Below are 24,444 nucleotides of genomic sequence, written 5' to 3' on the forward strand. Positions count from 1 at the left end.
ATCGATCTCCCTTATGGACGGACAGGGTACCCCTTTGCTTCAAAGCAGGAGAATCTATAGACTTGCCAAACATGTATATTTAGCAAGATTATGCATTCAATCTTCAATTGTTCTAGAAGGTATTTGTGGAATAGAGTCCCACTGTTTCCCCTCCATCATTTGCTCAAATGCTGTTATAATATATATATTTTTTTGTTACATTTGTACCCCGCACTTTCCCACTCATGGCAGGCTCAATGCGGCTTACATGGGGCAATGGAGGGTTAAGTGACTTGCCCAGAGTCCCACTAGCAACATTCCATGTAGAAGTCGGCCCTTGCAGATCACCAATGTGGCCCGCGCAGGCTTCTGCTTGCAGGACGTCAGACTCACAGAAACAGAAGCCTGCGCAGCCTTCTACATGGACTATTGGAATAGCAAAATTCCATGTAGAATCTCCAATAGTAGCAACATTCCATGTAGAATCTCCAATAGTATCTATTTTATTTTTGTTACATTTGTACCCTGCGCTTTCCCACTCATGGCAGGCTCAATGCAGCTTACATGGGGCAATGGAGGGTTAAGTGACTTGCCCAGAGTCACAAGGAGCTGCCTGTGCCTGAAGTGGGAATCAAACTCAGTTCCTCAGTTCCCCAGGATCAAAGTCCACTGCACTAACCACTAGGCTACTCCTCCACTCCAGCATAGGGGTCCTTTTACTAAGCTGTGGTAAAAGGGGCTAGCATCAGTGCATGTTTTTGCCAAGCGCTGAGGCCCCCTTTTACAGCATGTAAAAAGCTGGCCATTTTGGGGGGAAAAGAAATGACTGTGTGGTAAGTGAACCACTTACTGCATGGCCATTTCAGTGGGGAGCCCTGCAGTGGCGTACCAAGGGGGGGGGGGCGGTCCGCCCTGAGTGCACGCCGCTGGGGGGGTACCATGCGCCGGTCAGCTTTGTTCGTTTCCTGTTCCGGGGCAGAGGGAGCATGGAAACGAACGACGCTGACCGGCGCGCGGCACCCCCCCCCCCAGCAGCGTGCACCCAGGGGTGAGGGTTTTTTTTTTGCCGGGGTGGGGGGGGGGGTCCTTTTGCCGGGGGGGGGGTCGCGCTGCACCGGGGGGGGGGGGCGCTGCACCCGGGGGGGGGGGGCGCATCGGCAATCCGCCCCGGGTGTCAGCGCCCCTAGGAACGCCACTGGAGCCCTGACTGCCACCCATTGAGATGGCGGCTAGGGCTCCCACACTAACCCGGTGGTAACCGCTGCCCAGTTACTGCAGGTTAAAGTTCTGACGCTACAGAAATCTAAAAAAAATTACTGTAGCGCTGGAAATGGCACACGCTGGAGATGGGAAACTACCGCCAGGCTTCTGCAGTAGCCCGGCGGTAGTTCCAGATTGGCTGTTTCTGCATGCCAACCCTTAAGTTAAAGGACCCAGAAGTGCCGTTAAATATTGCAGTTAGCACAGAAACACAAAGCTGGCTGTGTTGGGGGCATTTTGGGGAGGTGGAGTCAGCACTTGGATGTCTAAGTGCTGATATTTACTCCTTAATTATCCAATTTTCATGTGGTAACCCATGGCCGCTTAAGTGATGAACATTGACTTAAGGAGCTATGTGTTAGCCAGCTTAAAAATAACATAGTTAAAGCCAAAGCCTGCACAGGGCCTGACTTTGAATATCCGGGAATAACACCGTTGGTAGTGAGCAAAACGCTCACTGCCAATGACTGACCACTCTCTATCTCAGTTGATAACACCCTCATCGTCCCCGTCTCATCTGGCCGCAACCTTGGAGTCATCTTCGACTCCTCCCTCTACTTCTCTGCGCATATCCAGCAGATAGCCAAGACCTGTCGCTTCTTCCTCTATAACATTATCAAAATTCGCCCTTTCCTCTCTGAGCACACCACCCGAACTCTCATCCACTCTCTCATTACCTCTCGCCTTGAGTACTGCAACCTACTCCTCACCGGCCTCCCACTTAGCCATCTACCCCCCCCTTCAGTCCGTTCAGAACTCTGATGCACGTCTTATCTTCCGCCTGGACCGATACACTCATATCACCCCTCTCCTCAAGTCACTTCACTGGCTTCCGATCAGGTACCGCATACAGTTCAAGCTTCTCCTACTAACCTACAAATGCACTCGATCTGCAGCCCCTCCTTACCTCTCTACCCTCATCTCCCCTTACGTTCCTACCCGTAACCTCCGCTCTCAAGACAAATCCCTCCTCTCAGTACCCTTCTCCACCACCGCCAACTCCAGGCTCCGCCCTTTCTGCCTCGCCTCACCCCATGCCTGGAATAAACTCCCTGAGCCCATATGCCAGGCCCTCTCCCTGCCCATCTTCAAATCCTTACTCAAAGCCCACCTCTTCAATGTCGCCTTCGGCACCTAACCACTATACCTCTCTTCAGGAAATCTAGACTGCCCCAACTTGACATTTCGTCCTTTAGATTGTAAGCTCATTGAGCAGGGACTGTCCTTCTTTGTTAAACTGTACAGCGCTGCATAACCCTAGTAGCGCTCTAGAAATGTTAAGTAGTAGTAGTAGTACTGTCCCCCAAAGTGTTGACTCAGCCTTTACCTTCATTGGCTTGAAGAAAAAAACAGCATTCCTCCTTCCAAAGCTGACCCTGGGAGATCCCATTGCACTGCAAAATCTGAACTCCAGCTGTTAGATGCAGCTCCCTCCCTTCTTCTGTCCTATTCGATACCATAACAGAAATCTTGGTGTCTTGTCCCAATGAAAGTGAACTGGGAGACTGGATAGAGAGGAGAAGTGGAGCAACTGGCTGAGCCGAAAATTGTGGAATATTGGGCGTGGTCTCCTCCCCGTGAGCCTGGCAGTGCTCATTTATCTTTCCCAAAGCTTTTAGCAGGACTTTTCTTTCTTGAATGGAGCCTGTAAGGAAAGAAAACACAATGAACATGCCTGCTTTATTACTGCTCTGGTCCAATACCGAATGGTATAGTGTTAGATTTATTGCTACGAAAAAAGTATGGTTTTCGGTATAAACAAAATATGCAAATTGATTGGGCTGATGTGTGCAGATCTATGTGATGAACATTTAGTATTGATAAGAAAAGCAGGGAGGCGGGGCTAGTGGTTGGGAGGTGGGGCTAGTGCTGGGCAGACTTGTACGGTCTGTGCCCTGAAAAAGGCAGGTACAAATCAAGGTAAGGTATACACATATGAGTTTATCTTGTTGGGCAGACTGGATGGACCGTGCAGGTCTTTTTCTGCCGTCACCTACTATGTTATGTTACTATGTTACTTGTAGTTGTCTATCTTGAACTATGCCATGGAGCAATTGGAAAATAAAGATATCATGGTTTCCTTAATTTCCATGAAAATGAAAAATGGTGATATAAATCTAACCAGTATATATATAAATAGAAAGTGTGAATGCACCTGAACACTTTTCTGGTTTCTCCGTAAAAATAGCGACTGGAGGGGGGGAACCCAGCTCCTTGCTTTTAACCACATCCTAGGAGTAAGAGTGGATATTTCTAGAAGAGGGCTGCAGTTCTGTTAGAGGGAAGGGATGTGGGGTTTGGAGGTAACTTACACCTGCACACACACAACTGATAAGTGTGAACGTACTGCTGTTTGAAATCTACTCCAGGGGGTTTGTGTGTTCATTTACACCTGTGTTTTAGAATGCGTTGAATTTCTGGTCTGTTTTATATAAATATAACCATATTTTGAAAAGCATGCATGTTAAATGCAGACAATGGTGTAGCTAAGGTTGGCTCAGGCCCACCCTGCTGCAGCGCCACACTGCTCTCTTCCCTCCTGTTCTCCATGCTGTCCCCAGCATCTGTTCTCCGGTTTCTGAACCCCTTCCCTCCCCGGTGTTGGTACAGGCATCCTCGGGGCATGCAGTGATCCATTCTTGCTGCTTGTGCCGGCCCCGCAGGCTTCCATCTGCCGCGTTTCGCCAGACAGGAGACAGGCAATGTCATCAGTGAGGGCGGGACATGGCAGATGAAAGCCTGCAGGGCCAACGCAAGCGAGAATGAATTGTTGCAGGCACCGAGGACACCTGTACCGACATCGGAGAGGGACGGAGTTCAGAGACAGGAGCACAGATACTGGGATGCAGCAGAGGAGAGGGAGAAGATGTAGGGTACGTGAAAAAAAAAACCTCATATGTTCTTAAAAAATATTTCTGGGAAGATATTTGTGGTGTGTGGTTGGGATAGGAGGCAACGGGCACGTGGAAGGACCTATCTAATTTTCCTCTGGGCCAATCGAAAATACCAAGTGTGGCTACGCCTCTGCAGACCACTCCCCCTTCCTGCCCTTGCTGAATCTGGCTACAGTTCTATGTGTACAGGCTGTATGCTCCTAATTTCATGTGCTTATTGGGTGTGTAATTAAACTCTGGAATTCATTGCTAGAGAATGTGGTAAAGGTGGTTAGCTTAGTGGAGTTTAAAAAAGGTTTGGACGGCTTCCTAAAAAAAAAAGTCCATAGACCATTATTAAATGGACTTGGGGAGAATCCACTGCTTATTTCTGGGATAAGCACCATAAAATGTATTGAACTTTTTTGGGATCTTGCCAGGTATTTGTGACCTGGATTGGCCACTGTTGGAAACAGGATGCTGGGCTTGATGGACCTTTCCCAGTATGGCAATACTTATGTACTTATGCAGTTACTTCTTCCTGCAGAACACTGCTTTGCCTTCAGAATACTTTGGAAACATACCTTTTTTAATAGTTTCCATGGGCATCATTTTCAATTAGATGGGTATGTAATATGTTACAATATATCTGGTTTTATTTTTTCAAAAAAAGGGCTGATATTAATTTGTGAAGTAGCCCTTTGGAAAATTATTTCTACATGGTGTCTGGGGAAAAAAAAGGGACCCCTGACATTTCTCCAAATAACCCAAAAGCATCCTACTGCAGCAGAAACTTCTGCCTGAAATTTGAGGCATTTCTGAGTACTGTATTTTTCAACAGGATGGACTCCAACGCCTCGGCCTGTCAAAACAGTTGAGCTCTTAATTAACGAAACCCTAGAATTCATTCAGCCAACAGCCAGTGGTGTCAAAGACTTTGTGAATGTGTCAAGGTTGAGGGAAGACACTTTGAACACAAATTATGACCTAACTAAGAGAAATTATGAATTAACTAAGAGAAAAATGCATACTAAATGTTTGATCAATTGTTCAGTATTATATAAGGGGTCCTGTTTTTTTCTGGACACCGTGTGTTTATTTAAACTTTGGCCACCTGATATTTAGCGTTATTTAACTGGCCAGCTATGTGGTTTCAGCAGGTTTATTTATTTATTTGCTACATTTATATCCCACATTTTCCCACCTATTTGCAGGCTCAATGTGGCTTACAATATAATACAACAACAATCACATTAATGGGATAAGGAAATCAGAATATAGATAACAAATAAGGTGCATGAGAATATCATGGCAATCATATTAACGGAATAATAATGTCAGCCTTATTGCAGTTAAGGTGCATAAGAAAATTATGTATATTGAGAAGTGGGTAGGTTATTTTAATGATTCATAATACAATGATTCATAAAATCATATACGGAGAATCCCCTAGCTACATGAATGACCTGATCGACCTCCCAATCAGAAACAGATCAATGTTCTCACGTACTTACCTCACTTTGCACCTTCCCAACTGCAAAGGAATTAAATATAAATCCTCCTATGCATCCAGTTTCTCATTTTTGGACAGCCAACTTTGGAATGCTCTACCAAGATCCATCCGAACAATTAACGAATATCTACCCTTCAGAAAAATGTTGAAGGCACATCTCTTCAAGCAAGCTTACCCTAATGACCCAACCTAACCTTATGAGCCCACCCACACAACTTCTGCTCCGGAGATGATTATACCTTACACCCTGTCTCCTAACTCCTTATACTCCTCCTCTAGTCTTCTTGTCTCCATCTTCCCTACACCTCACCCCTCCCAATCTCTTTCCTTTGCCTATCATGCCTTGTTTACCTTTCCATGTTCAATTCACCTATTCTTATAACCTTACTATTACTATCCATCTCATTTTCGAAAGAGATCCCCGGCCATCTGACATAAATCGGGAGATGGCCAGCGATCTCCTGAACCCGGCCAAATCGGTATAATGGAAAGCTGATTTTGGCCGGCGCCAACTGCTTTCCGTCGCAGAGCCGGCAAAACTTCAAGGTGGCATGTCGGTAGGGTAGTGAAGGCAGGACGGGGGCGGGACAGGGGCGTGCTTATGAGATGGCCGGCTTCGCACAATAATGGGAAAAAAAAGCCAGGCTTGACGAGCATTTCGCCGGCTTTACTTGGTCCCTTTTTTTTAATGACCAAGCTTCACAAAGGAGCCCCAACTGACCAAATGACCACCGGAGGGAATCATGGATAACCTCTCCTTACTCCCCCAGTGGTCACCAACCCTCTCCCACCCAAAAAAAAACAACAACAACCTTCTTTGCCAGCCTCTATGCCAGCCTGAAATGTCATACCCAGGTCCCTGACAGCAGTATGCAAGTCCCTGGAGCAGTTTTTTGTGGGTGCAGTGCACTTCAGGCAGGTGGACCCAGTCCCATCCCCCCTCCCCACCTGTTACACTTGTGGTAAATGGGAGCCCTCCAACCACTCCCCAAAACCCACTGTACCCACATGTAAGTGCCCCCCTTCACCCATAAGGGCTATGGTAATGGTGTAGAGTTGTGGGGAGTGGGTTTTGAGGGGGGGGGGCGCTCAGCACACAAGGTAAGGGAGCTATTTACCTGGGAGCTATTGTTATTTTTTTTTAATTTTTAGAAGTGCCTCCTAGGGTGTCCGGTTGGTGTCCTGGCATGTGAGGGGGACCAGTGCACTACAAATGCTGGCTCCTCCCATGACCAAATGCCTTGCATTTCGCCGGGCTTGAGATGGCCGGGCCCGGTTTCCATTATGGCTGAAAAACGACGCCGGCCATCTCCTCTACACCCAGCGATCGATTTAGCCGGCCCAAACCGTATTTAGAAAATATGGTTAGCTCCGCCCCCTTGCGGCGCCACCGTTCGATTATGCCCCTCTACGTCTATTACAGTTTGTAATATTCTGCTTCTAATACTTTGTAAAACTATTTACTATGTAAGCCGCATTGAACCTGCTGTGTTTGGGAAAGCGCGGGGTACAAATGTAATAAATAAATGAAGACATAAATATTGAGTTTGATCCTTTTTTAAATTGAGTGGGTGTGAGCAGTGCACCTAACTAGCAGCAGATTCGGACCCGCTACTGTGCAATCAACTGTATCGAGAATCCTGGAAAGCGAGTGATGCTCTGCTACCTTCTGGGTACTTGTAGTGCTGAGTGATGTCCTCACATCGATCACTGCCGATGCCTTTGGTGCTGATGTTGTTGCCGGTGTATTTGGTGCTGCTCGTTGCTTGTTCAAGCTGACCATCAGATTGGCGAATCCAGACCACACAGCCTGCATTCACCTCGGCGAAGAGGAGAGCAACGTCATAGTTCAGGTCTATGTCTCCTTCTTTGATGGCTCGAACTGGGGCAGGCCCACAGGGGGACGCTCCTTGGCGAGACATATGCAAAAGAACATTTTTTTAAAAAAATGTTTTTATTAAGGTTTTCAATAATACCACAAACAAAAGAGAGAAAGGAAAAAAAAACAACAACAACTTATACAAAAGAATGCTATCCAGGAAGCTGAGATCAAACATTAGGCAATACAATTAGACAGCTGTCGTCAGAAAGAGGTCGAGAGTTTTCCATTTCTGAGAACCATAACGAGACCCAGGGATAGCAGGCACTGAAAGCTGCTCATATTTCTTGTACAATAAAACCCAATTCCACCAAAGAATGACATTGACTGGAGAGAGTTGTCTTTCCAATGCGATATTATTAACTTCAACGCAATAGAGACCAAGAAGTCAAAAAGCAGTTTATCTCTCTCTGCAAATAGAAATGGGGTGCAAATTGACTTCCAGATGACATGCTTTGGTAGAAAAGAGTCCTGAAACCCCCAAATCCCTTGCAACTTATCCCAAACATCTGCCCAGAACAATACCGGATTTGGACATTCTAGCAAAAGGTGCATAAGAGTTCCTGTGTTTTGCTTACAGGACCAACATAAATCGAAGACCATTCTGAGAAGTTTCTACTCCTGGACTGCTTTATGTTAGTGAAAATGCGCTGAATATATAATAATAATAAAAAGCAGGCAGAGTATTAGCATATGGAGGTTAATTTGATAACATCATTTTCACTCATATGTGGCCCCATCTGCCCGTAAATAGCCTGTTACAAAATTCCAACTGGTGTAAAAGTAGGCATGATGGCATGTACTTTGCTGGTAGGCGTGTACAGGGGCAATGCATGGGCAGAGTTCACTTGTAGATGATAAAATATTCTAAGTTATGTGCATACTTAATATAAGGGCCCTTTTACTAAGCATGTCCAACATGCACAAAATTGGAACTACTGCCCGGCTACCACATGCCCCGGGTGGTAATTTAAATTTTGACGCATGCCCGAAACACGTGGTAGAAAATATTTTCTATTTTCTACTACGTGGCGCTTACCCGGCGGTAATCGGCAGTTTACGCACGCTGGTAACTTACCGACCGGTTAGCACGTGAGTCCTTACTGCTAAGTCGATGGGTGGCAGTAAGGTCGCAGGCCAAAACGGACGGGCGCTGGTTTTAATTTTGCCACATGTCCATTTTTGGCCACACACAAAAAAGCCTTTTTTTCCAGGCATGCTGAAAAATGGACCTGTGTGTGCATCCAAAACATGTGCCTACACCAGGGCAGACCACTTTTAGGTGCACCTTAGTAAAAGAGCAGCCTCTGCAAAAACAAAATTAAAAACCAGTGCTCTGTCTGTCCTGTGTTGTTTCTTTTGTAAACAGGAACGGTATATCAAGTTTTAGTAATCGATAAATGATAGAAGGCGCTTGTAAGAAATAGCATTTCACACACCTGATGTTGAATGGTCGTATAGCCGCCGAGAGGGGGGGTGCAGGGGGGACAAAATTCCCCGGGCCCGGCGCCGCAGTTCCACCCGACCTCCGTCGTCGACCGTCTGCCACCGGGCCGGGCCCCCTGTATTAAAATCACAGCGCCTCTCACCTCCGTGTGAAAACGCTGCAGGCAGCAGGACAGCTGATCGCCTTCCTTCGGGCCTCCTTCCCTCCCAGTGTCCCGCCCTCGTCTTGAAGTAACTTCCGCGAGAGCGGGACACAAGGAGGGAAGGAGGGCCGAAGGGAAGTGATCTGCTGCCCTTCTGCCTGCAGCGCTTTCACATGGAGGTGAGAGGCGCTTTGATTTCAATGCAGGGGGCCCGGCCCTGTGGTGGACGGAGGGGGGGGGTCGAGGGAGGGGGAGCGGCAGCAACCTCGGGGGGAGTGGAGGGGGGAGCGGCGGCGACCTCGGGAGGGGGTGGAGGGGGGAGCAGCAGTGGTGGCGACCGCAGGGGTGGCAGGGGCGGGGGCGGGGCCCCGGGGGCAGCCTTGCCCCAGGCCCGGCCCAGTCTCTCGGTGGCCCTGGATGGTCGTTACTGTTACGTTTAATAAAAAACAAGTTGAAATTAAAAAAAATAATAAGTGCTCTGTATCTGAGGTAAAATCTCAAAGTTTTAGACCCAAAGAGAAGCATTTTTCACTCTGCATTCTTTGATTTGCACCTGTCCTTATCCTACGAACATAAGAATCTCCATACTGGATCAGACCAAAGGTCCATCCGTCTCAGTATCCTGTTTCTAACAGTGGCCAATCCAGGTCACAAGTATCTGGTAGAAGTCCCCCAAATTAGCGAGATTACTCAGTAATAGTTACTGTAACGACTGTGTGGCATTAGTGGGACGGGAGGTATCACATGTGAGAAATGAGAAAGTATTACCTTCACTCTTCTTCTGTGGCATTGCATCTAGCACCTGCCACCCATCATATCCTGTGGGGAGATCCCCTCGTGCCATCCAGCACTCATTCCAGACACGGAAATTCCTGTAGGAATTAAGGAAATGGAATTCCAGTTATACACATTATGAGCCTGATGTGCTAAAGGGACTTCCCCATTTTCCATGACGTATGTTCAAGTTAAGGACCCTCATGTGATAATATTGTAGAGGGGGCCTAAAAGCTTGGGGGTGGGGTGGGGTGGGGTGGGGTGGAGTCACTTCATAAGATCGAGGAACAGAGGGGCCCCTTCTTACTTGGGCGTCTCTGCACTGCAGGCGTTGCTAGGCAGAATTCATTTCTCAGGGCTCTAAGTTTGTTTTTATGAACCCATCATTCAATTTTATCTAAGTCTCTGAGTCAAGCACCAAGGAAATGCAAGCTGAGGGGTCAGGAGAGGATGTCCTACGGTCAGTGCATAAAGTCCCTATATGGATGCAGAATCTGCATGGGAAGTTATTAACACTGGGTCTTCATATTGAGAGTCGAAAGAAACCATGAGGCAAGTGGAAACGGCTGCCGTTATCACTCTGCTCTCTCCGATGAGCAGTGGCATGTTTCCTGATACAAGTATCTTTGGTTCTAGAGACCGTAATAAGTTGGAGATAGCAGAGAAAATGGGCTAGGATGAATAAATAATAGAAGTCAGTTATTCTCCTTGAGATCCAGTTTCCTGAAGAATTGTGCATGGTTTGATTTGATTTAATTATTTGATACACCGCATTACACCATAACGCATTTGCTTGAGGTTTGTCAGACCTCCAGTGTTTGTTTTTTTCTCTCTTTTAAAATTAGCATTCTCACCAGATACCGGCGTTATAATCCCCATTGATCTTCATCCCATTCTCATTGTAGTATTCATCCACAGTCAGTTTTCGGCCTATGTCATGTGCTGAGGTAAAGTTTGTGACAACTCTGGTGGGAATTCCCAGACACCTCAACACTGTGGGGTAAACAGAGAAGATGGTGAGCTGTTGTCAGCACTGAGCACGCCTCCTAACTCTGTTTATTGGTGTAAACTCACAGACAAAACTGTGCCCCTGTGTGCTAGGCAATTGTGCAAAACTGTGCACACGCACCGTTCTTTCTAAGCTAAGTGGGAGTTTTCCAACTGCATTGCTACCAGTAGGGGGTGGTGTTTCAATATAGTGTTTTCAATTGCTAGGGGCAGTCAGGATCTCTGGAGTCTTGCAGAGCTTGTCTGTTGCTCGCTATTGAAAATGTGACAGTGAAACAGCGCCCCCCCCCCCCCCCCCCCCCCAGTGGCAGGATTGTAGATGGATAACTCCTGCTACTTAGAGGAAACAGTGGTGCACAGGCAGGGGTGTGCTGGTACATTTTTAACAACAGGCTCTTTCTCCGGACAGACGTAGCCAGCTTTGCAGTTGGAAGGGCTAGGGGTGGCCGGGATGGGGGGGAGCAACACTTGCCTCTCTCTCCTCCCTCCCTTTGTGCGGGCACGTTAGGCATACCTTTGCTGGCAGCCAATAAATGGACTGCCACCACTCCCAATGTCTTGCTCTGAGCAGCATGCTGGAACTTCTCTCACGTGCTCGAGAAGTCCCAGCCTGCTGCCCAGAGCTGGAAACAAAGAGTGGGGAGCAGCAGTAGTCTATTTACTTGGCTGGCAGGGCTCAGCATCCCCACCAGCAAAGTAAAAGAGAATTCAGCAGGGGGCCCAAGCCCACATTTTGGGAGCCAGTTATTAAAGTAGCCATGGAGGGCCCTACTTTAACAACCGGCTCCCAAAATTCTTAAAAACTTAACAACCGGCTCTTGCGAGCCTGTGAGAGGCTGCTCCAGCACACCACTGTCACAGGACTAGGAAAATGCTATTAGACTTTTTTTTATTTTATTTTAAGAAGGACATTCTTGCAACTGGCAGGCACCCCTAAGAGCAGTGAAGATGATTTTATTTATTTATTTGTGACATTTATATCCCACATTATCCCAAACAAGTTTGAGTTCACTGTGGCTTACAATTAACAGTATAGGATATATAACAAAGAATAACGCATAAGAAAGTAATTTGTTTTAAGAATCCAATTTTAAAATACAGTATCACCAAACATACTGGGATAGCTACGGATATTTAACATTTAGAAAATCTATTATGAATGAGAAATTGCACATGAAGCAAAGAGAAGGTTAATGGTAAATAGAGTAATAACCATTCAAGTAATAATTAGTTGTTTGAGCTATGATTGTTCTTTGTGAGGGTTTGTTTGAAAAGGAACGATTGAGAATTTTGCAGAATCTAGTATATTCCTGTTTATTTCTTATTTTGGGTGGTGAGAAATATACTTGACAGTGTATTTATATATTTATTAATTAGGATTTATTTACTGCCTTTTTGAAGGAATTCAATCAAGGCAGTGTACAGTATATGATTAATTCATGCAGTGTGAATGACGTCCATTGTGACCTCACAACAGATTGAAACTAGTACGTATGAGTTTATTTACGACTTGCTAGTATGGGCAAATTGAGTACTGGAAAGACTTCTCCATAACAGTGTTAATGCAAACAGTGAATTTTGCTGCTGGCCTCGTGGACTTTTCAGTTCCTCACACTTATTTCCGATCTGAGGAAGAAGGGCAACCTTCGAAAGCTAATCAAGAAATGTATTAAGTTATGTCCAATAAAAAGGTATCATCTTATTTTCTTTTCCATGTTTTATTTTGTTTGATTTCTATAGATTCTACATGGAATGTTGCTATTCTACTAGCAACATTCCATGTAGAAGTCGGCCCTTGTAGATCACCAATGTGGCCGCGCAGGCTTCTGCTTCTGTGAGTATGACGTCCTGCACGTACGTGCAGGACGTCATACTCACAGAAACAGAAGCCTGCGCAGCCTTCTACATGGAATGTTGCTATGGAATAGCAACATTCCATGTAGAATCTCCAATAGTATCTATTTTACTGTCTAGTAATGCTTGAATGTTTTCACTTATATACACTGTCAGCTAGCACATTTGCTTATTTCCCATCTGAGGAAGAAGGGCAACCTTGAAAGCTAATAAGAAATGTATTAAGTTATGTCCAAAAAAAAGGTATCATCTTATTTTCTTTTCCATGTTTTATTTTGTTTGATTTCTATAGATTCTACATGGAATGTTGCTATTCCACTAGCGAAACCACTCAAAATCTCCTAAATATAAGAATCTTTGGTAAATTCAACTTGTCATAACACCAAACCAAAGACAAAGAACTAATGATAAACACCCCCTATACCTATGGGAATTCTTCTATATTGTCTATTGGATCTAGAAGATCTCTATACTTTTAAAGTAACATAAGCCCAAACATCTGAAGATTCAATAACATGAATATGTTCTAGAATATGTTTGGAGTCCTCAGAAGACACCCACTTCCGGCACATTCAATAAGATTTTTAGCCTAGTGGCATAGCGTCTCCTCATCGGACAAATCCCTTAGGTAACTATTTATAGTGCTATTGCAAACACATATACTACAAAAGGTGCTCAAAGCTATATGTGCTCGATGCTACAAGTGCTCTAAATCAAAAATTGTTTAAAAGGACTTATCTTAAGTTCCTCTCCGTGTATTATACTGTTGGAGTCCTCTTTGACTTTCCCTAGATAACGCCCGACACCGCGGGTTTCAACATTTTCGTCAGGGACTCGGGTTAACACTTGCCCATCTCCCCTTCACAACAGTCTGTACTTCCGGACATCAATAATTCTCCCAGAATTATGTTACTTTAAAAGTATAGAGATCTTCTAGATCCAATAGACAATATAGAAGAATTCCCATAGGTATAGGGGGGTGTTTATCATTAGTTCTTGTCTTTGGTTTGGTGTTATGGCTATTCCACTAGCAACATTCCATGTAGAAGTCGGCCCTTGTAGATCACCAATGTGGCCGCGCAGGCTTCTACATGGAATGTTGCTAGTGGAATAGCAACATTCCATGTAGAATCTCCAATAGTATCTATTTTATTTTTGTTACATTTGTACCCCGCGCTTTCCCACTCATGGCAGGCTCAATGCGCTTACATGGGGCAATGGAGGGTTAAGTGACTTGCCCAGAGTCACAAGGAGCTGCCTGTGCCTGAAGTGGGAATCAAACTCAGTTCCTCAGTTCCCCAGACCAAAGTCCACCACCCTAACCACTAGGCCAATCCTCCACTGTTGCTACTATTTGAGATTCTACATGGAATGTTGCTATTCCACTAGCAACATTCCATGTAGAAGTCGGCCCTTGCAGATCACCAATGTGGCCCGCGCAGGCTTCTACATGGAATGTTGCTAGTGGAATAGCAACATTCCATGTAGAATCTCAAATAGTAGCAACATTCCATGTAGAATCTCCAATTGTATCTATTTTACTGTCATAGTAATGCTTGAATGTTTTCACTTATATACACTGTCAGCTAGCACATTTGCTTATTTCCGATCTGAGGAAGAAGGGCAACCTTTGAAAGCTAATTAAGAAATGTATTAAGTTATGTCCAATAAAAAAGGTATCATCTTATTTTCTTTTCCATGTTTTATTTTGTTTGATTTCTATTGATAAACTTACAGAGGAACAATTCATGCAGTAGGAGTTAGACATAGGCATCAGATCCGTTGCCTGAAATATTCTCTTACACAGAGATAATGAAACAATTCTGCCAGTGGGAGTCATTGGTTGTTCATTAAAAATATTGTAAACGGGCCCCGCTGCTCCAGTAGGAGGGAGGAAGCGGCCCTCCCATGAATAGCCAGGACTTCACAAAACTGCCACCAGGAAATACTTCAAAAACCTTCCTTTATTTTTCCAGATTCATAAACAAAACTTCACTCCATAGTAGAGACTGCTTCTCAGGCAGGGCTGTTCTGCCTCGCTTAGTACATCAACCAATTACACAAAGACTTTGCCCGCTTCCCTGAGGGGAATGCAATAGTCCTTTGGGAAATCCCTGCTTTTTTGGTCCCAGTCAGTAGCAAACAAATAGTACTTGTCCCACAAGCAGGATTTCCCCTCAAGACAAAACACTTAATCACCCAGCAGCCTTTACTTTCAGGAGGTTCAATACTTTGGGACTCTTCCTCTATTTCAGCCTGCTTCAGTTCTTTAGGGACCTGTCTTGCCCAAGGATTTTCAGCCTGTACTGCTCCTCTCCTCCTGAACTGAACCCCTCTTCCCACCAGGCAGCCCTCCTTCATAAACAAGCCTTCCAACTTCAGAGGTTCTCAAAAATAATCAGGTTTCAAAACAGGTTAGTAATTCCCCTACCCACCATTCATGGTTTCCCCAAAGCAAACAGGTCTCTCCCACAAGAAAAACAGGCTTTAAAACCAAAATAAATTACAAAAACCATGTAGGTTTCCAAACCTTCCGGGGCTGCCCTCAAGCTCCCATTCCGTTCTGCTTTCTTCCCTGCTCAGGCTGATTAATTCCCTCTTCCATCCAATACTCCTCCTGCTTCTCAGCCCACCCCTCCCTATTACAGGTGGGTAGCATGATACTGATTGCGGGTCCAGGGGAACTGGCTCCTTCATTTACTCTCCCTCTTGTGGTCAGAGGGACGGTATATGCCAGCTTGCCTATCCCCTGGGATCTCACTGCTAGGACTGGAAATGCATTCTGGGATATGTAGTTCATGGTTTGCTGCATCACTCTATACATCGGGGATGTAGCCTTGTCACAATATATATATATTTTCACTTTTAGATGGTATAGACCCAATTTTCAAAAAAAATACAGCTCCTAAATTTAGGCTCTTAAATTTGTGTCCTATTTTCAGTTGAAAAATTCAGCTTAAAAGCTGTGCATATAAACTTAGGGGTCCTTTTACTAAGCTGCCGTAAAAAAAAGGCCTGCGGTAGTGTAGGCGTGGGTTTTGGGCGTGCGCAGAATTATTTTTCAGTGTGCCTGTAAAAAGCCCTCTTTTTTTTTTTCCTGAAAATGGATGTGCGGTAAAATTAAAATTGCCGCACGTCCATTTTGGGTCTTTGACCTTATTGCCAGCCATAGACCTAGCGGTAAAGAATCTGTGCGGTAATGACTGTATATTATGGGTACAATTATGAATTATGAAATATGAACTATGGTTAAGCTAAGGCTTAATAGAACATATAGGCTGATAGGCCTAAGTACTTGAGTGTCCCTTAGTTGACCTCTTTACTGAATCAGAGCTTATGTCTGCTAGCACCTAAGTAAACTCTATAAACTTAGTTGTCCACCCTAGAGCGGAGTCAAAATGGGCAGAGGCCATAAATCGTGAGGCCCACGAACTTATGATCTTATAAGACATTCCAATGGCAGAGCCGGTGTGGGAGGCGGGGCTGGTGTTGGAGTCGGGGATAGTGCTGAGCAGACTTATACAGTCTGTGCCAGAGCGGTGGTGGGAGGCGGGACTGGTGTTGGAGGCAGGGATAGTGCTGGGCAGACTTATACGGTCTGTGCCAGAACCGGTGGTGGGAGGCGAGGCTGGTGGTTGGGAGGCGGGATAGTGCGGGCAGACGTATACGGTCTATGCCCTGAAGAGGACAGTACAAAATCAAAGTAGGGTGTACACAAAAGTAGCACATATAAGTTTATCTTGTTGGGCAACTGGATGGACGGGCAGGTCTTTGTCTGCCATCATCTACTATGTTACTATATGTTACTATGTTACTATGTATGTGCAAACGGGCCTGGGAAAGGTGCAATTATGGATGAACAGAAGAATATACTTGTAATGTACTTTCTCTTGGTAAGATAAAGAATTGCTTCTCTCATGAGATGCGGCCTTCTTAGTATTTTATCTCCCTAAATTGTGGGTGGTTGGTAAGTACTAATTTGGGAGGTGATACAAGCAGCCTTATTTAATTAAAAACATGACCTATGTGTGTCAGATGCCACTTGGTGCGAGTCCGCTACGCGCGCCAGAAAAAAAAATATTTTTCAGATGTGCATAGTGGACTGGCGCCAAAAATGAAATTATCGCAAGAGTCATGTGGTAGTGAGGCAGTGAGTTCATTTTGGCGCTCGTTGGGCGAGTGTAGACACTTACGCGGCTTAGTAAAAGGGGCCCCTTAGGTCCTCATCCATTTGCCTAGATTTATTACCCGAATTTATGAGCCTAGTGCTAGAATGAGTGGTAAGCTCCTAACTTTTTTTTTTCCTGTGCCTTAAATCTGCTCCTGCTGTCACTCAGTTTTAAACATTCCTATATTAAGAGTTTGTGGCCCTAGTAAATCCGAAAAATCAGGCAAAAGGGAAGGGTTATGAGAAGGGTCAAATGCAATTCTGAAAGGTGAGTTGTTGGTGCCAGTTTGAAGACGCAAAAGTGGGTCGTCCCTAATCTGACCTGGGAGCTCATTCCAGAGTTCGGAACCTAAATAGTTATAAATGCAGATCTTGAGGACTGGTGAGAGGGATAGAGAGAGCAGTGGTAAGGAAAGAAGATTATTGTCAGCCGATCTAAGACAACGTAAAGGAGAGTAGGGAATAGAATACCTGTTCAGATAGAGAGGGACAGAAGGGGACCTAAATATATACCACAGTAGAATTATTGCACGAATTGCCTTGTTATTCAATTAAACTGTGCATGCATTTATGGGCACTTATATAGAATTAGGGAGTTAGTACACACAAATAGCAGAAGTAATGCAGAATGTTGTAGTGAATCCTATGTTAGGCCAGTTTTTCCCATGTGTTTACGCGTATGTTAATTTTATTTATTTATTTACATTTATATCCCACTTTTTTCCACAGGGATGCGGACTCAAAGTTGGCTTACAATGTACTGATAAGGCAATATACCAGACCAGTTGTTTTAAAATGACAATTACATTAATTCAGAAGAAATAGGGAAAGGTAAGAGAGACAAAAAAAAAAAAAAAAAAAAAGGACTAGGTACATTTTATTAGGAAGGACTGTGGGCACTATGTTGAAATTCTGAAGACAGCAGTCAGAGATAGGCAGGTCTTCGTTAGACTCCAGATGCGGTGACGTTCAGAGTACTTGTACAACTGTCTGCAAGGCGATCCACGATGGGGAGCAGTGAAATACCCATCAGACCAGGTGAAAGAAGCAGGCCACGATTAGAACCGTTGAAGGCAGGAAAAGATGTGAAGCGCCGGACTGGCCAAGCTGGAATAGCACGTTGCTTAACGCAGCTTATTAAAAGGGCTCCTTAGTGAATATAGCCTTTGAAAACGCCCTCTCCCCACTCTTTAGTTGCTCAAGCATAGATGTAACCCTATTTTTCAGTTGCAAAACGCCAGAAGTTCATAGGCGCTATCTTTCAAAACTATAAGGAGTGCTCAACTCGGTACGAATTACACCTTCTCCTCCCCACAGAGTGAAAGTGGTTTTCAAATATCCAGGGTGCCCCCACAGATCTGGCACCGAATTCATGAGCAATAGGCCTGGGGTTTTAAGTCTAGATCTTACCTGTGCACATAACAGCTGCGAACACCCAGCATCGTCCAGAGTGAGCGGGCTGGCAGTTGGCCTTGATCCACCGTTGCAAGATGGGTGCACTCCCCTTCCATTTGCCTGGCAGTGTTCCACTGCCGTATTCATTGTTCCAGCTTCCACACAGGAGACCCTTCTTATTATCGCTCAGCTGAGGTAAAGAAAAGAAGCTGGAGATAACCTCTGGTGGACCTTCTAGGGTAGGGGTGCTCAATCCAGTCCTCGAGGTCCACAAGCCAACCTGTTTTCAGGATTTCCACAATGAATATGTACGAGATCTGTTTTCAACACGCAATGGAAGTAGTGAATGCAAATAGCTCTCATATGTATTCATTGTGGAAATCCTGGAAATCAGGCTGGGCTGTGGACCTTGAGCATCGGACATTCTCAGTAGTTGCCCAGCCAGGACTAATGTTTTGGTGGGGCCCAAGGTCACACGGGTGGACATTAGGCAGTGCAGATGCACACAACCACCTCAGTGCTTCCCCCCATTTGCCTATGTTCTGGCTGCTTACTTGGTTGGTGGTGGGGGGAGGGGTATCGGACTCTAAGTAGAGGGGCCACAGCCCACCAAGCCCTGCCTGTGGCTACATTATATTTACTTGTCTGCATACTTTACTCCACACTCGTAATTTCCTTTCTAAACTAAAGGCTGAACCAAAGAGTCTCCAAAGAGTAATCTTACTCTGTCGGATGTTCTTTCGTATTAAAGCATGCAGAAACAACCACATTTGTTGAACCAAAACACAAATGCACACCAAACCAAACCAAATTCTGGGAACTCACAGTGTTGGTATCTGCAATCTGCTTCATGTAGAATCATTCATCCATTCCCAGAAGCCTGCAACAGCTGTCATCATCTCTACTGTTTACTAACTCTACCAGATGTGGAGCATCAGCCATCCTGCCTACAGCATCACCAGCAATCAACGTAAGTATTATGCAACCTTCGGGGCAGTTAGATACTACCAGTAAAAAACTTCATATCCGTTTTCCAGAATTCTTTACAAATTGAAGATTTACTAATCTTCTTTGAATATTCTCCCACATCCCTTCTGGCAGCAAAGAGCTCAACTCCTCCTCTCAATCATTATTTATTTATTTGTTACATTTGTACCCCGCGCTTTCCCACTCATAGCAGGTTCAATGCGGCTTGCATATTATATAAATGATCCTACAGGGCAATGGAGGGTTAAGAGTGACTTGCCCAGAGTGGGAATCAAACCCAGTTCCCCAGGACCAAAGTCCACCACGCTAACCACTAGGCCACTCCTCCACTCACCTTCATTCAGCAGGGAGTTGAGAGCAGACGCTAACCCCATTGCTGCAGCAGGAGTGAAGGGTTGTCTTACAACTAATTTTGTCTTCCTTTCACCTAGAAAAATATTTTAGCTGCAGCTATGCAAACCTATCCTGAGGCCTTACATGAAAGAGTTCTTGAAAATCCTTAATCCCTCCTCCACCCACACCCTCTTATCTTTCACTAAATGTCACCAGGTTGCAGTTAATCTCTCCTTTTCCCACTTCAGAAATGCAGTGATGGAATATTGCATTTTTACAGCTGTTTCCATACCAAGGCGTTGACCATGTGGCAAATGTGTACTGGGTCATTCCTTGCTTCCCAGCCCCTTTTAGGATCCTCTAGCATTGTGAGCTCAGGTCCAGCAACTTGAGACAGATGTCAAGGATGACCTTATCGCACTGAAAGAAAAAAATGTTTGTAGTCCAACATCAAGGGTGAACAGAATGAAGACATTCATAGAATCAGTCTCGTGCTTAGCAGTAGTTGTAATGCTATTTGCAGCATGCTCATGAGATTATCTCTTAATTTTGTTAATAATTTATTGTTTGGCCCATCAACCATAGTAACATAGTAAGTGACGGCAGATAAAGACCTGAATGGTCCATCCAGTCTGCCCAACAGCCACATTCATTATCAATTCAAGACTTAAAAATCACAATGAACATGGTAGTATATACTTGATCATGGTCTTTCTTTGGCGTTTCTGGGAACGTAGACCGTAGCAGTCTGTCCGGCTCTGTTCTTATGTTCCAACTACTGGAGTTGCCGTCAAAGCTCACTCCAGTCTATCTGAATATGTTTTGTCATTTGTGGGACACAGGCCATAAGTCTGCCCAGTACTGCCCTCAACGTTCCAAATTACTAGAATTTCCATTGAAGCTCTCTCTAACCCGTCCTACAACCGGATTGCTGTTTGCAGGACTCAGACCGTACAAACCAACCCAGTAATGGTCTTAGTCGATACAGCCAAGGTTACCATCTAGGCACCTAAGCCTCATCTATGACAATTCAGAGTTTGGAAAGTATATGGCTCAAACTTCTACCCATATCATCTGAGAGGCCTGCTGCACGGAAGGAAGCCTAGACCGCGCCACTTTCCTCCAACAACGTATACATTTGATTCACATTTTCTTTTTAATTTCAATTTCAATGTAACTTTCAGTTATACAAAGAAATGATTTCAATTTTAGTTCAAGTGCAAGTAGGACACACTGTAGCAGAACAGGGCTCGGAGGCGGGGGTGGGGTGGGGGATTCTATTTATTTATTTATTTGTTTCATTTGTATCCACATTTTCCCACCTATTTGTAGGCTCAATGTGGCTTACATAGTACCGGAGAGGCGATTGCAGACTCCGATGTGAACAAATACAAGTATGATACTGATGACACCCGCTTTATCATCTCCACTCCCGACATCACAGTCGAAAACCCAGGCCAAAGTTTCGGCCTGCCTCTCAGACATCGCTGCCTGGATGTCCAACCGGCATCTGAAACTGAACATGGCAAAGACCGAGCTCCTTGTCTTTCCACCCAAACCCTCTTCTCCTCTACCCCCACTTTCCGTCTCTGTTGACAACGCCCTCATCCTCCCCGTCTCTTCAGCCCGCAATCTCAGAGTCATCTTCGACTCCTCCCTCTCCTTCTCTGCCCATATCCCACAGACAGCTAAGACCTGTCGCTTCTTCCTCTATAATATTAGCAAAATTGCGCCCATTCCTCTCTGAACAGACCACCCGAACCCTCATCCACTCGCTCGTTACCTCTCGTCTTGACTATTGCAACCTTCTTCTCGCTGGCCTCCCGCTTAGCCATCTATCCCCCCTTCAATCTGTCCAAAATTCCACCGCACGTCTTATCTACCGCGTGAACCGATACTCTCATATCACCCTCTCCTCAGTCGCTTCACTGGCTCCCGATCCGCTACCGTATACAGTTCAAGCTTCCTCCTATTGACCTTCAAGTGCACTCAATCTGCAGCCCCCCTTTACCTCTCTACCCTCCTCTCCCCGTATGTTCCCACCCGCAACCTCCGCTCTCAGGACAAATCACTTCTATCTGTACTTTCTCTACCACCGCTAACTCCAGACTCCGCCCCTTCTGCCTCGCATCACCTTATGCCTGGAACAGACTTCCCGAGCCCATACGCCATGCGCCCTCCCTGCCCATCTTCAAGTCCTTACTCAAAGCCATCTCTTCTCCCTTGCTTTTGGCGCCTAACCACCGTCCCCATTCATGTTACCTACACTGACTACATAGTTTGTTACCTTTAGATTGTAAGCTCTCTTGAGCATGGACTGCCCTTCCCCATGCTAAACTTGTACAGCGCTGCGTAACCCTGGCAGCGCTATAGAAATACTAAGTAGTAGTAGTAGTAATATTGTGGTAAGATAAAAGTTCATGTGGCACAACCACATTAGGACATCGTCTAACGGAAGATTGTGTTGTGTCCATTGCGTTCTTAGTTTTGTTGTGTTGCAGAGATCAGGCGTTTAGTTTGGGTTTATGAGGTATGCCTTTTTAAACAGGGTGGTTTTTAGTATTTTTCCGGAAGTGAAGGTGGTCGTATGTCGTTTCCACAGCTTTTGGTAGCGCGTTCCACAGTTGTGTGCTTACGTAGGAAAAAGCTGGATGCGTAGGTAGATTTGTACTTAAGTCCGTTACAGCTTGGGTAGTGTAGAATTTAGATATGATCGTGTTGATTCGGATGCGTTTCTGTATAAAGAAGGCACCGCCGTTTGCACAACATGTTTCGGCAGCGACTGCCTGCATCAGGGGCACAGTTCATGTTATAAAAGGACAATTAATCACACCTACAAATCGACAATAAACATAAAATCACATATATGTTAAATGATATAAATTAAAAGAGAGATACTCATAAGTACATAAGTAATGCCATACTGGGAAAAGACCAAGGGTCCATCGAGCCTAGCATCCTGTCCACGACAGCGGCCAATCCAGGCCAAGGGCACCTGGCGAGCTTCCCAAACGTACAAACATTCTATACAATCAAGCCATTGTGACATCACTAATGAGGTTGGCTCTTATTGGTGGTGACCTCGGGGGGAGCGGCGGCGGCGACCTCAGGGGCGGGCTGTGAGGGGCTGCAGGGGCGGGGCTCGGGGGTGGCCTTGCCCTGGGCCCGGCCCAGTCTCTCGGCGGCCCTGCCCTGAGCCAGAGGAGTTCAGGGAGGGCCCCGATACAGAGGCCCATGGAAGAGGTTAAGGAGGCCCAACACATAGGTTTCCACCAGTGAGGCCCTGGAAGGAGAGAAGCTGCCCTGGAGTGAGGGTCTTCATGGCTTGTAAGTAAACTACCAGAAACTGATACAAAGGTAGGTTAGGCTACGTAAGGATAGTGTTGAGGTCTGGTTGGAGGCAAACCAATGGGGTAAAACCTGGCAAGGAAAGGTGTTTGTGTGTACATACTGTGGGGTAAACCAGTCATTTACAAGCCTGCACAGTGGACTCTGGAGTAAAAGAGCCTATACTTGTTATTCACTGTACCTGCGGGTAACAGGCTGCGGCACGGTTCAATAAAAGAGTTTTGTTTCACTTCCCCTTGGTCTGGCTGTACGTTTAGTGTAGGGCCTCCTGCCCAACTCGGTTCAATGCACTATCACACCCACTCTGATAACTTCCCCACTACATGTGAAGGCAGTGGTGTAGCAAGGGCGGGAGGGTGGGGGCGGTCCGCCCCAGGTGCACGCCACTGGAGGGGTGCAGAGAGCAGCCGCACGCCTGTCGGCTCCGCTGTTTCCCTGCTCACTCTGCCCCGGAACAGGTTACTATCCTGTTCCGGGGCAGAGGGAGCAGGGAGCCAGCGGATCTGAGAGCTGCGCAGCTGCTCCCAGCAGCCAAGATTCATCCGGGGGGGGGGGGGGGGGGGGGTTTGATTATCTGGGGGTGTCATTACGCCGGGGGGGGGGGGGTGCTGGCACCGGGGGGGTGGGGGGGGGGGGGGGGGGAGGGTGCACATCGGTGATCCACCTCGGGTGGCAACTGACCTAGGGATCGTCACTGTGTGAAGGTGAGTGGTTTGAAGGTGGGCGAAGAAGCATACCTGGGTTTTGATGTCAGGGGGAGCAGATCTTTTGTAAAATAGGTGCCAGTGCAAGGCTGCAGGCCCAATTCACATAGGTGCAATTTCATTAAAATCCATTCGGCTCCCCTTGCACCCCACCTAGCTACACCTCGGTCTGCATATGGAGTGTGGGCACAGTGCAGAGTTACATGTATAACTTATAGAATGCTATAATTTATGTGTATATTTCAGCAACTTAGGCACAAGCATTTATACCAGCCCTATGGCACCTACATTCCTTTATACAGTAGTACCACATAGGCACCCTCTATACACCTAAATATAGGATCGCCCTCTAGTGCATGGCTTTCTCTTTCCTTCCCTGTAGTGTAGCAGGGATTCATTCTGGTTTACCTGCCCATAGTTCCAGGGATACGACTCAACACTGCTCTCGGTTCCCCAGTAAATGATTCCGTCTTCGTTGAGAACATATTCCTGTCGCTGCGCCTCATTATTCAAGAACACACTGTCTTCTGCCAGAGAGAAACACCATAATTCATGCTCTGTATGTGAACCCCTGACTTATTACATGAGCTTTCAAGACCTCACAGGCCTATGCTGCAGGTTGCAAAGGCTCATGTGTGTTAACATCTTTTGTCCTGGGCCTTCCAGCTAGAAAAATGATACCTTTTACAGCTTTCTTGTCACAGATGAGATGCTATCCATTTAAAACCATTTGCAGACTGCTGTCTTGCCTTTGCTGAGTGCATCTCCATAAAAAGCTCT

The 24,444-nt window shown here is 45.8% G+C and overlaps 2 protein-coding genes across 2 annotated transcripts in view; both read right to left on the reverse strand.

Annotated features, from left to right (window-relative positions):
• LOC115475593 (protein-glutamine gamma-glutamyltransferase 5-like) overlaps window positions 1-24,444 on the reverse strand; it is a 170,186-nt gene that overhangs the window by 64,954 nt on the left and 80,788 nt on the right. The gene's annotated exons all lie outside the window — the stretch shown is intronic.
• LOC115475598 (erythrocyte membrane protein band 4.2-like) overlaps window positions 1-24,444 on the reverse strand; it is a 39,603-nt gene that overhangs the window by 7,995 nt on the left and 7,164 nt on the right. The window contains 8 exon segments of the mRNA XM_030211452.1: window positions 2,567-2,884; window positions 7,292-7,534; window positions 9,862-9,965; window positions 10,722-10,860; window positions 18,308-18,482; window positions 19,905-19,978; window positions 19,981-20,032; window positions 24,073-24,191. Of these exon segments, the coding sequence (XP_030067312.1) occupies window positions 2,567-2,884; window positions 7,292-7,534; window positions 9,862-9,965; window positions 10,722-10,860; window positions 18,308-18,482; window positions 19,905-19,978; window positions 19,981-20,032; window positions 24,073-24,191 (1,224 nt within the window).

Source organism: Microcaecilia unicolor, chromosome 8 (genome assembly GCF_901765095.1).
Source record: "Microcaecilia unicolor chromosome 8, aMicUni1.1, whole genome shotgun sequence".
Lineage (NCBI taxonomy): Eukaryota > Metazoa > Chordata > Amphibia > Gymnophiona > Siphonopidae > Microcaecilia > Microcaecilia unicolor.